The sequence below is a fragment of the Staurois parvus genome, unplaced genomic scaffold (genome assembly GCF_062004578.1).
Source record: "Staurois parvus isolate SC_StPar_1 unplaced genomic scaffold, SC_StPar_1.0 ptg000081l, whole genome shotgun sequence".
Taxonomy (NCBI): Eukaryota; Metazoa; Chordata; class Amphibia; order Anura; family Ranidae; genus Staurois; species Staurois parvus.
Genome location: NW_028317877.1, coordinates 14,972,681 through 14,986,128, shown reverse-complemented (window position 1 = coordinate 14,986,128; position 13,448 = coordinate 14,972,681). Strand labels below are relative to the sequence as shown.

The 13,448-nt window shown below is 42.3% G+C and overlaps 1 protein-coding gene across 1 annotated transcript in view; it reads left to right on the top strand.

The window, feature by feature from the left end:
* Nucleotides 1–13,448, top strand: part of PCNX2 (pecanex 2) — a 212,046-nt gene that overhangs the window by 81,297 nt on the left and 117,301 nt on the right. The window contains exons 12-13 of the mRNA XM_089669801.1: nt 1,200–1,371; nt 11,537–11,647. Of these exons, the coding sequence (XP_089525927.1) occupies nt 1,200–1,371; nt 11,537–11,647 (283 nt within the window). The remainder of the gene's footprint in view (nt 1–1,199; nt 1,372–11,536; nt 11,648–13,448) is intronic.

Sequence of the window (13,448 nt, the reverse complement as noted above, 5' to 3'; positions counted from 1 at the left end):
TTTTTCTACCTTTATTTGGTGTGATTTATTCCCTGTGCTGTGACCACAATCATCTTCCCTTCCGATCCTGAGAACAGCTGGTGGGCATGCCTCGCTTGCAGCTCTCCATCACTCAGAAGCAAAGAATGGCTTATGGGTGTGAATGAGAGGATGATTGCTGGAGATGTTTCCCCTGGCGGAGCTCTCTCATGAATGGGGATACTTGTGTGTCCTCATTCCTCACAAAGCATGTGATGTCATGGACAGGGAAGGGACAGGGCAGGGCTGGGAGAACGAAAACTGACAATGGTATGAGCAAGTGTCTATGTTTAGCCACATTTGTCTGCACAGGGCAAACGTTGTTCGTAGAATAGAGGAGGGTTGCCAAATGTCTGGACTGGAATCTGGTTTCCAAACAGGCATTCAGCAATCTGAAAAGTGGTTAATATAAAAGTTCATTATATTTCTCCAATAAATAAAGGGGAGATTTTTATTTTTGACTGGAATTCCACTTTAAATCTTGTGTCAGAATTTTTATTTTTATTTTTTTGCTGTTTTTTTTCCTTGGACAAATTTCCCTTCAGTTCTTGCTTCAAAGACAAAAGATGGTGTGGGAGAAAATCTATCTAAAGAAAAGGTGAAATATTGATTTTCCCTGTTCTGGTGACGATTGTAAACTTTTTGATTTCCCGTCAAAAAAATTCCATTGATTTCCCATCATTTTCTTCCTTATGATAATGTACAGATACTGTGGAGAGAGTGAATTTCTTCAGTGGGGACACAAAAAAAAAAACCTGTCTTCCTTGTTCGTAATAGTCGCAGTCTATCAGGTTTTACAGTCCTATGTTTCAGTTAGAGGGATATCCCCTCACTTATTGTAAAAGAAGTTATGGGAAATATCTCCAACAGACAAAAACAAAAACATATTTTAGTTGAGTGAGTAATAGCTAGAAATTCTTGAAATGCTTGTTTTAGCCTTTGTGCCTTCCTTTTCTAGTGATAAAATCTTAATTTGTTTGTACTGGCATCACATGGACAGGAAATAAGACAATTTCTGCAATAGTAAATTCTTTCCCTCTTCATCCAACACAAAAATGTAGCTTGATTTTCAAATTGCCCATGGAACCTTGGTGTGGAATTTTTTAAATCAAAGTTTTATCTTATAAACAATCTAGTTTTATGCCATAAGCTATTAATATTGTGTTTGTTTCTTTTTACAGGGGTATAACCAGATCATTACATACAGCAGACCAGTTTATTTTTGTATTTTATGTAGTGTTATCTTGCTGCTAAATGCTGGTTCTGAAGTAAAAGACTTACATTTACACACACTGTATGGATTCCATTTTTTGTCTCAAGAATGTTTTCAGAATATCAGAGATCAAATTATTGGTGAGTTGATTGTAATGTCTATGTTAATATTGATGTACACATGGATCCCCCGAGTTAGCCTACACTTTGCAGCTATAACAGCTTCAACTCTTCTGGGAAGGCTGTCCACAAGGTTTAGGAGTGTGTCTATGGGAATGTTTGACCATTCTTCCAGAAAGGTGGGCCAACTCAATATTGAACCCTAAATACTAAGACCTGGATGCCGTTAAAGTTCATGAGTGTCTAAAGGCAGGCATCCCAATACTTTTGGCAATATAGTGTATATATACAGTACATATTATATTGCCAAAAGTATTGGGACGCCTGCCTTTACACGTACATTAACTAGCTGCCGACCGCAGATAGCCGAATGACGGCTGCACTGCGGCCGGCCAGTTCTGAGTGGACGTCATATGACGTCCTCCCAGAACGCGCTCTCCTGCACGCCCCAGGGGGCGCGCACCCGGCGATCTCCGTGATCGCTGTGTCCTACGGACACAGCTGATCACGTGATGTGGTGAAACGCCAATCACAGCGGCCTTTTACCACGTGATCAGCGGTGTCCAATGGCATGCTGATCACAGGGAAATGCAAGTGCCGGTTCTCGGCTCCACTTTCCTCACGCTGTCAGATCGTGAGGAAAGTACTGCCGAGAACCAGCAGTTGTCAGAGCGGGGATCGGCACCGATCATCGGGGCACTGATGATCAGTGCCCTGATGATCGGTGCCCAGCAGTGCCACCCGCAAGTTCCGCCCACCTTGCCCAGCAGTGCGCCCACTAGCTCCGCCCACCTGTGCCCAGCAGATCACCCAGCAGTGCACCCACCTGTGCCCAGCAGTGCACCCACCTGTGCCACTCTGCAGTGCCACCTACCTGTGCCCAGAAGTGCCACCTACCTGTGCCCAGCAGTGCCAACCACCTGTGCCCACCCACCTGTGCCCACCAGTGCCACCCACCTGTGCCCACCCACCAGTGCTGCCCACCAGTGCCACCCACCAGTGCAGCCCAGCAGTGCTGCCAGTCAGTGCCACCAGTCAGTGCTCAGGGGTTGTGCCAGTCAGTGTCGCCAGTCAGTGCCCAGCAGTGATGCCAGTCAGTGCCGTCTATCAGTACCCATCATCAGTGTCACCTATCAGTGCCGCCTATCAGTGCTGCATATTAGTGCCGCCTATCCGTGACACTTCATTAGTGCTGTCTATCAGTGCCGCCTATTCGTGCCACCTCATTAGTACTGCCTATCAGTGCCCTTTAGTGCTGCCTATCAGTGCCCATCAGTGCCGCCTATCAGTGCCCATCAGTGCTGCCTCATCAACGCACATCAGTGAAGGAGAAAAAATACTTGTTTGAAAAATTTTATAATAGAAACAAAGAAACTTTTTTTTTTTTTTAATTTTTTGCACTTTTTTTATTTATAGCGCAAAAAGTAAAGTGCCCAGTGGTGATTAAATATCACCAAAAGAGAGCTCTATTTGTGAGAAAAAAATGATCAAAATTTCATATGGGTACAATGTTGCATGACCGCGCAATTGACAATCAAAGTGCGGCAGCGCTGAAAGCTGAAAATTGGCCTGGTAAATAAGGGGGTATAAGTGCCTGGTAGGCAAGTGGTTAACTTTCATGGTATCCCAGTCTGTCCGTAGGATTCAATATTGACCCTTTGCAGCTATAACAGCATCAATTCTTCTGAGAAGGCTGTCCACAAGGTTAATGAGCGTGTCTATGGGAATAATTGACCATTCTTCCAGAAGCGCATTTGTGAGGTCAGGCACTGATGTTGGACAAGAAGGCCTGGCTCGCAATCTCCACTCTGCCCAAAGGTGTTCTATCAGGTTCCGGTTAGGATTCTGTGCAGGTCAGTCAAGTTCCTCCACCCCAATTCGCTCATCCATGTTTTTTTGGACCTTACTTTGTGCACTAGTGCGCAGTCATGTTGAGACAGGAACGGGCCATCCCCAAACTGTTCCCTCAAAGTTGGGAGCATGAAATTGTCCAAAATGTCTTGGTATGCTGATGCCTTAAGAGTTCTCTTCACTGGAACTAACGGGCCAAGCCCAACCCCTGAAAAACAGCCCCAGACCATAATCCCCCCTCCACCAAACTTTACACTTGATACAATGCAGTCAGGCAAGTACTGTCCTCCTGGCAGTCGTTAAGCCCAGACACGTCCTTCGGATTGACAGACAGAGAAGCATAATTTGTCACTCCAGAGAACACGTCTCAACTGCTGTAGAGTCCAGTGGCAGTGTGCTATACACCACTGCATCCAACGCTTTGCATTTCACTTGGTGATGTAAGGTTTGGATGCAGCTGCTGACCATGGAAACCCATTCCATGAAGCTCTCTATGCACTGTTGTTGTGCTAATCTGAGGGCCACACAAAGTTTGGAGGTCTTTAGCTATTGACTCTGCAGACACTTAACGACTTCTGCGCACTGTGCACTTCAGCATGTGCTGACCCCACTCTGTCATTTTACGTAGCCTACCACTTCGTGGCTGTGTTGCTGTTGTCCCCAGTTGCTTCCACTTTGTTATGATATCACTAACAGTTGACCGTAGAATATTTAGTATCAAGGAAACTTCACAGATGGACAGGTGGCAACCTATCACGGTACCACACTTCAGTTCACTGAGCTCCTGATAGTGACTCATTCTTTCACAAATGTTTGTAGAATCAGTCTGCATGTCTAGGTGCTTGATTTTATACACTTGTTGCCATGGAGGTGATTGGAACACCTGAATCCAATGATTTGGAGGGGTGTCCCAATACTTTTGGCAATATAGTGTATATATGCAAATGTTTTAGGCAAGGCTGTAAATTAGAATGTTTTCAGAAATAGAAATGTTAATATATTTTATCAGTTGTCAAAATGGAAAGTAAATAAACAGACGAGAAATGCAAATCAAATCAATGTTTGGCCTAACCATCTTCTGCCTTCAAAACAGCATCAATTCTTGTAGGTGCAATTGCACATAGTTTTTGAGATACGCTCAATGATGTTAAGATCTGGGCTCTGTGGTGGCCAAATCCTCACTTCCAGGACCCCTTTAGCTGTCTTAATGACATTGGTTGTATGTTTGGAGTTGAAGTCCTGCTGCAGAATAAATTTGGGGTTAATGACATGCCTCCCTGATGGTATGGCATGACGGATAAGTATCTACCTGTACTTCTCAGCATTGAGGAGACCATTGATTGTGACCACATCTTCAACTCCATTTGCAGAAATGCAGCCCAAACTTGTAAGGAACTTCCACCATGCTTCACTGTTGTCTGCAGACCGCTCTCCAGCCCTTCACGAACAAACCTGCTACAGCCAAATATTTAAAGTTTTGACCCATCAGTCCAAAGCACCTTCTGCACCCCAGTTCCTATGTTTTTATGCATAATTGAGTCGTTTAGCCATGTTTCCATGTCAGAGGTATGTCTTTTTGGCTGCAATTCTTCCATGAAGACAACTTCTGGCCAGACTGCTCGGGACAGTAAATGGGTGTACCTAGGTCCCACGGGTTTCTACCAGTTCTGTGCTGATGGCACTGCTGGACATCTGATGTCGAAGACAAGTAAGCATGATGTCAATCCTGAAGTGCAGTATAATATCACAATAAAAATCAAATATATATGTATTGGCTGAAACACGCACTGGGGGCAGAGACTTTAGTGCTGTGCTCACACTGCTGCATGATATCGGTCAGCATTGGATTTGTTATATTTGAGTTACTATGCGAGTTACATCAATTTTGCATATATATATTGGTCTGTTTGTTTGGCATGCTATGTATGTGATTCTCGTGTTGCAATAAATACTGCGCTATTACTATCTTTGCTAGCTCCTGTGTGAGCTTTATTTACTGCTACTTGAATAAGTGCTGGGAATAGGAGAGGAGAACACTGTGGACTGATGCATAGGCTACACTGGATGACATCTACCTATGATGACATGTTAAGCTTGCAACACATTTTGCAGCACATAGTGTGAATGCTCATTTTATGAGGTGGTGGCTGGTGTTTCCTTATATTGGAACTTTCTTGCACTTTATTGGTACTTTTATACAGATATACCTTATTTTATTGTGATATTCTGCTGCACTTTAGGATTGATGTATTTTTATTTATGTTGATTTTTGCACTTTATATAGATATGTGACTAATTGCTGCACTTTGTAATAATTGTTCCATTCTGATTGTGTGGTGCTGCAGTTGATTATCTTTATGGTTCCATAAGGTTTTTGCATATCAACCTGTCTTCTAGCAGCCTCTTTTATCACAATGCAGACCTTATATTAGATACTTGAAGTAAGCATGATGTGTCATTCATCATCTGCATTAAGTTTCCTTGGCTGACCATTACGTCTACAGTCCTTAACGTTGACTGTTTTCTTTATGCTTCTTCAAAAGAGCTTGAACAACACATCTTGAAACTCCAATCTGCTTTTAAATCTTTGCCTGAGAGAGACCTTTCTTATGCTGTATAACTTGTCTTGTTGCTATGCTCAGTCTTGCCATGGTATATGACCTGTGACATGAAACTGTCTTCCACAGCCTCACCTTAGTAGCAGAGTTTGGCTGTTCCTTACCCAGTCTTAAGCCTCCTACACAACTGTTTGTGTTTCAGTTAATGACCGTGTTTCAACCTACATATGAAAATGATAATCATTAGAATCTGCTTAGTATAATAGTCTGACCAAAGATTGATTTGATTTAGATTTTTAGTTCTATTTTATTTTTGTTCGCTCATACTGTATTTTGTAAACTGATAAAAATAAACATTAAAATTTATATTTTTAAAAGCATTCTTACTGTATAGCATTTTCTCGCACCTGTCTAAAACTTTTGCACAGTACTGTATATACTGTATATCTTTCTTTTTGTGGGCTGTGGAATCGTGTCATCCACTTACTACATACATTTTTAGCAAGCTTATTGTGCCTGCACTGTGTTTATGTGTCTGAATATTGTTGCACATTTCTCCCACTGTGTCACAGTGGAAACAGTATGCAACTTTGGGTCGTTTTTTCATGTTTTTTTGCAAGATTTTTATTTTGGCTGTGGTTGGTCTTAGCCATTGAAAATCAGTATCAGGAGCAGGGGCGGACTGACCATTCAGGCACTCGGGCACTGCCGGAAAGCCCGGGGTCACTAGAGGGCCCCATGAGAGGCTCAGTCCGTCCTCTGGATATGCCGCTGCTGAAAGGAGGAAAAGAAGTGTTGCAGCGGGGCAGCGCCGCGGCAGGCACTTCGGACACCTCTCCTCGGAGTTTCCTCAGAGGGTCGGGTCCCACATCCCTGCCACAGGATGGGTGGCCAGAGAAGAGAGCGGAGTCGTCGTTGTGCTGACCTGCCCTGTATCCTGCAGCAGGTCAGTATGTAATCCCCCGACCCCCGGTGACACTGACAGCACTGCAGCTTAACCACCTCCCGCCATATAAGGAAATGACAGGCGGGCAGTGGTACTCTTGTTCTGGGAGGACATCATATGACGTCCTCCCACTCCAACGATCGGTGGTGCACTGTGTCCCTGGGACACAGCGGATCACTGATCACCGGAAAGAGCCGAAGACGTCGGCTTGTTCATGTGAATAGCTGTGTCCAATCACAGCTGATCGCATGTAAATAAGGAAATGCCGGTTATTGGCATTCCTCTCCTCACGAGCTGTCACGCTGACAGCTGGTGAGGAGAGAAGAGCTGATAATCGGCATTCCTCAGAGGTGGACATCTACACTGATCATCAGGGCACTGATCAGTAGCCCCATCAGTGTCACCTGTCAGTGTCCATTAATTTCACCTGTCAGTGTCCGTCAATGCCACCTGTTAGTGCCAATCAATGCACATCAGTGCCACATATCATTGCTAATCAAAAGCCACCTGTCAGAGCCGATCAATGGCACATGTCAGTGCCTACCAGTGCACATAAATGCCATATATCAGTGCCAATCTGAGCTGCCTATCAGTGCTAGTCAGTGCCACCTATGAGTTCTGCCAATCAGTGCCGCCTATCAGTGCCCGTCAGTGCCACCTAACAGTGCCAGTCAGTGCTGCCTATCAGTGCCGCCTATCAGTGCCATATATGAGTGCTGCCTTTCAGTGCCCATCAGTGATGTCTGTCAATGCCCATCAGTGCCACCTACCAGTGCGTCCTCATCAGTGCTGCCTATCAATGCCCATCAGTGTCGCCTTATCAGTGCCCATCACTGCAGCCTCATTAGCGCACATCAGTGAAGGAGAAAAATTACTAATTTACAAAATTTGTAAAAGTAACTAAGAAAAAAAACTTTTTTTTTCAAAATTTTCAGTTGTTTTTTGATTAGCTTAGCAAAAAATAAAAACCCAGAGGGGATTAAATACCACCAAAAAAAGCTCTATCTGTCTCAAAAAAATGATAAAAATGTCATACGAGGACAGTGTTGCATGACCGCGCAACTGTCATTCAAAGTGTGACAGCGCTGAAAGCTGAAAAGGGGGCATAAGTGCCCGGTAGGCAAGGGGTTAATAGTAGTCTTCTATTCTATATTCCCTATATAAAACAGTGATATCTGTACACTGAGTGGCACCCAGTGTACAGATGTCAGTGTTATATATAGGGAATAGCACGCAATGTACAGATATCAGTGTTATATATAAGGAATAGCACTCAGTGTACAGATATCAGTGATATATACAGTGGCTTGAAAAAGTCTTCCTCACAACTGAAATGTCCCCCCATGTTGTCATGTTACAATGTATTTATTGGGATCGGATGTGATAGACCAACACAAAGTGGCACATAATTGTGAAGTGGAAGGAAAATGAGAAATGGTTCCAACATTTGTGACCAATAAATCTGTGAAAAGTGTGGCAGCATTTGTATTCTGCCCCCTGGAGTCAGTATTTTGTAGGACTCCCTTTGGCTGCAATTCCATCTGCAAGTCTTTTTGGGGACATCTCTCCCAGCTTTGCACATCTTCAGAGGGTCTTTTCTGCCCATTCTTCTTTGCAGAATCACTCAAGCTCTGTTATTGGATGGAGAGCGTCTGTGAACAGCAATTTTCAGGTCTGGCCACAGATTCTCCATTGGATTTTGGTCTGGACTGTGACTGGGCCATTCTAACACATGAATATGCTTGGTTTAGAAAGTTTGGAGACCCCAAATTTAGATCAAAGGGCCAGTTTACTGTCCTTCAGGTTTTTGGGGGCCGGACTGTGGTCTTTGGGATCAGAAATTGTCCTGGCATCAGTGGGAGTAAACCATGCATGTTTAGTATTAGGGGGAGGAATAGCATCCCACCCAGGGGCGGACTGACCATTTGAAAACTCGGGCACTGCCCGAGGGCCCGGGGTCAGTAGGGGGCCCCATGAGATGCCCCTGGTACCTTTTTCATAGACTTTTTTGAGTTTGGGCAAGGACACAGGGGCCCCATGATCCCCTATTGCCCGGGGGCCCCATGCGTTGTCAGCCCGCCCCTGATCCCACCTTTGGTGTCAATGGGAGGAATAGTGCCCCATCGTTGGTATCAGTGGGAGGAATAATGCCCCATCATTGGTATTAGTGGGATGAATAGTGCCTTATCATTCATGTCAGTGAAAGGAATAATGTCCTATCATTGGTGTCAGTGGGAAGAATAGTGCCACATCATTGGTGTCAGTGGGAGGAATAGTGCCCTATCATTGGTGTCAGTGGGAGGAATAGGAAAAATTCATTAAAACCTTAATTTTGAAATGTACCATTGTTACACTCTCTTTAATGTAAGTGTTTTTTTCTTTATTTTGTGTAATAAACATTTATTTTGAACATACTGTAGAGAAAGTTTGTGACAAACGCATGTATTGAGGGCAGTGTAATATGTAGGTGGGACTTTGTGTGGGTGCGGCTTGAGTGGGCAGGGACACAGGGGGCCCCATGATCTCCTATTGCCCGGGGGCCCCATGAGTTGGCAGTCCACCCCTGATCAGGAGGCATAGGGGCCTATTCACTAAGAGTTACAGTCATGGCCGAAATTGTTGGCACCCTTGATATTTTTCCTGAAAATCAAGTATTTCACACAAAAAAGGTATTGCATTAACACATGTTTTGCTATACACATTTTTATTCCCTTTGTATGTATTGGAACAAATATAAAACAGAGGCAGAAAAGCAAATATGACATAATGTCACACAAAACCCCAAAAATGGGCTGGACAAAAGTATTGGCACCCTTAACTTAATATTTGGTTGCACACCCTTTGGAAAACATAACTGAAATCAGTCGCTTCCTATAACCATCAATAAGCTTCTGACACCTCTCACCCGGAATTTTGGACCACTCTTCCTTTGCAAACAGCTCCAGGTCTCTCTTATTGGAAGGACACCTTTTCCCAACAGCAATTTTAAGATCTCTCCGCAGGTGTTCAATGGGATTTAGATCTGGGCTCATTGCTGGCCACTTCAGAACTCTCCAGCGCTTCTTTGCCATCCATTTCTGAGTGCTTTTTGACGTATGTTTGGGGTCATTGTCCTGCTGGAAGACCCAGGATCTTGGACGCAAACCCAGCTTTCTGACACTGGGCCCTACAGTGCGACCCAAAATCCTTTGGTAATCCTCAGATTTCATGATGCCTTGCACACAGTAAAGGCACCCAGTGCCAGAGGCAGCAAAACAACCCCAAAACATCATTGAACCTCCACCATATTTTACCGTAGGTACTGTGTTTTGTTCTTTGTAGGCCTCATTCCGTTTTCGGTAAACAGTAGAATGATGTGCTTTACCGAAAAGCTCTATCTTGGTCTCATCTGTCCACAAGACGTTTTCCCAGAAGGCTTTTGGCTTACTCAAGTACATTTTGGCAAACTGTAGTCTTGCTTTTTTATGTCTCTGTGTCAGCAGTGGGGTCCTCCTGGGTCTCCTGCCATAGCGTTTCATTTCATTTAAATGTCGACGGATAGTTCGCGCTGACACTGATGCTCCCTGAGCCTGCAGGACAGCTTGAATGTCTTTGGAACATGTTTGGGGCTGCTTATCCACCATCCGGACTATTCTGCGTTGCAATCTTTCATCAATTTTCCTCATCCGTCCACGACCAGGGAGATTAGCTACAGTGCCATGGGTTGCAAACTTCTTGATAATGTTGCGCACTGTGGACAAAGGCAAATCTAGTTCTCTGGAGATGGACTTGTAACCTTGAGATTGTTGATATTTTGCCACAATTTTGGTTCTCAGGTCCTCAGACAGTTCTCGTCTCCTCTTTCTGTTGTCCATGCTTAGTGTGGCACAGACAGACACACAATGCAAAGGTTAAGTGAACGTCTCTCCTTTTTATCTGCTTTCAGGTGTGATTTCTATATTGCCCACACCTGTTACTTGCCCCAGGTGAGTTTACAGGAGCATCACATGCTTGTAACATTCTTATTTATCCGCAGTTGTGAAAGGGTGCCAATACTTTTGTCCAGCCCATTTTTGGAGGTTTGTGTGACATTATGTCGAATTTGCTTTCTTTCCTCCCTTTTTTTGTTTTGTCCCAATACACACAAAGGGAATAAACATGTGTATAGCAAAACATGTGTTAATGCAATACGTTTCGTGAGAAATACATGATTTCCTGGAGAAATATCAAGGGTGCCAACAATTTCGGCCATGACTGTAAATACTGCATGATTATTTGAGTTAAAATAACTCATGAGGAATTTTAATTAATTTTTGCACATTATTTACCACAGACGGGCAATCTCTTAGATTGTAAGCTCCGAGGAGCAGGGTCCTCCTATCCCTCTTGTATTGAACTGTATTGTTGCTTTATTGTCTCCCGTTATATTGTAAAGTGCTGAGCAAACTGTTGGCGCTATATAAATCCCGTATAATAATAATAATTTAGCAGTAGTATTCCTACCACTGCTGAATGTTCAGCTCAGCGTTGCTGGTTTGTAAAGAGCCGGCACCTGCCAGTGTTCTAACAACTATAGCTCATCTTCATTCAGCAAGGTGTTCCTACTGACAGCAGAATCCAAACAAAAAAAGCCAACAGTAATTTTTTTTAAACTCGTGCAGTTCCCCTCCAGTCCATACCAGGACCTTTGGGTCTGGTATAGACTCATACAAAAAAAAAAAGAAATCACTTTATTTAAGCTGACAGTTTAATATTTTTAGAGACCTGACAGGGTTTCTTTAAAGTGGTTTGGTCTATAGGAGGGTTTTTATGGAATGTAAATAATATATCTGCACTTTTGTTTTTTTTTCAGTGCTTGTCAGTTTGTTTCCTCTTATTTCTCTCCTGGGACTTTTTCCTCAAGTAAATACATTTTGTGTGTATTTCCTGGAGCAAGTAGATATCCTTGTGTTTGGTGGCTCTGGTAAGTTTTCTATACATTTTTTAAATATTTTGTTGAATAACACAGTAGAACAGAAATACTACATTTTTTTTGTACCTAAAACATAATTGCAGTTGCTTAAGATGTTATCAATCATGCACATTATCTATGTCCAAACATTAACATCAGATTGTAAAGCGCTGAGCAAACTGTTGGCGCTATATAAATCCTGTATAATAATAATAATAATAATTATTATACACAATAACTTTTTGTAAGTGATTCTGGTGTTCATTAAAGTATGTCCGGGGCTCACTTGCTGTGTGTTCATTCAATCAGTTCCCCCCGTATCTGTGGTGAGGTAAACAATTAAGTGGTTGGCTTTGGGTTAATCCTTGTTGGCTCATCCCTTTGCCTCATTGGCTCTGAGTTTCCTGGTTTTATACATACTCTTTGAAATGTTACGGTTTACATCAGCCCATAAAGTGGACCTAAAGTCCAAAAAGTAACAAAGTATAGGCCCATGAGTATCCACACAACATTAAATAGTGGCCATCTTCAAATAAGCCATCCTGAGGGCACCATATACAACTTACTAGCTGAATGCTCCTACATAAAAAAAAAGAAGTGATGCACCGATACCAGTTCTTTAAGACCGAGTGCATGTGCCAATACTTTTTCCTCAAGTACTCTCCAATACCAATTACTGATACCTATTTTTAATGTCATGTGAAAGTTTTTTTAGACTAATGAAAAATGATTACCGTTTCTTGATAATTTTGAAGAACTCAAAAGACAGTATGAAACAAGTAAAACATTTTTATTTGCTTGTCACAAAGCTGTGAAAGCTCAAATTACACAGAACATGTTTAAATTATTAAATATTATATAAAAAATATGTAAGCATCACAAGTTTACAGCTAATTAAGTGCAGTGCAGTTAGCTGTGTTTAAGCACAAGAAGCAAGAATTGTAGCTCAAAAGACATTATAAAAAAAATGTTGTAATTAAAAAAAAACAAAATATTTTTATGTGCTTCTAGTTCAACGTCTTACAAATTTTTGAAAGAAACACAGAACATGTTTAACTGATTAAATATTATATAAAACACATGCAAACATCACAAGTTCACAACTAATCAAGTGCTATACAGTTAGTTATGTTTAAGCATGAGAAGCAAGAACTGTACCTCAAAAGACATTATAAAAAAAATTGTAATAAAAAAAAAATAAAACATTTTTATGTGCTTCTAGTTCAACGTATTACAAGTTTTTGAAAGAAACACATTTCAAAGAACATGATTAAATTGTTAAATATTATATAAAAAACATGTAAACATCACAAGTTCACAACTAATAAAGTGCAATACAGTTATTATGTTTAAGAATGAGAAGCTAGAACTGTACCTTAAAAGACATTATAAAAAAAATTGTGCAGGAACCCCCCCCCCCCCACACACACACACACACACACAGAGGATGATATATATATAGCTCACAGAAAATATTCTTGAGCTTGAATGTAATGCTAAGTGTAACATATCATAGGTAGTGCTGGATAGAGTGCCTTCTTTGTCCCCTTTCACATGGCATTCAGTCTAGATCTATCTGTCAGTTTTCAGATGGATCCAGTCTAAACCACAATGTATTGTATGTCTATGCAGGGCTGCTGTTAGAAGGCATGGGGCCCCATACAGCCAAACTGACAGCCCCCCCCCCAAAAAACAAACAAACACAGTTTACTATGCTTCAGTTATGAATGAACACAGTGAGTGATTGGTACCGATCACACATTGTGTTTATTCAGGAAAGGAAGGGGCTGGTAAATGTAACATGCTTACTGTG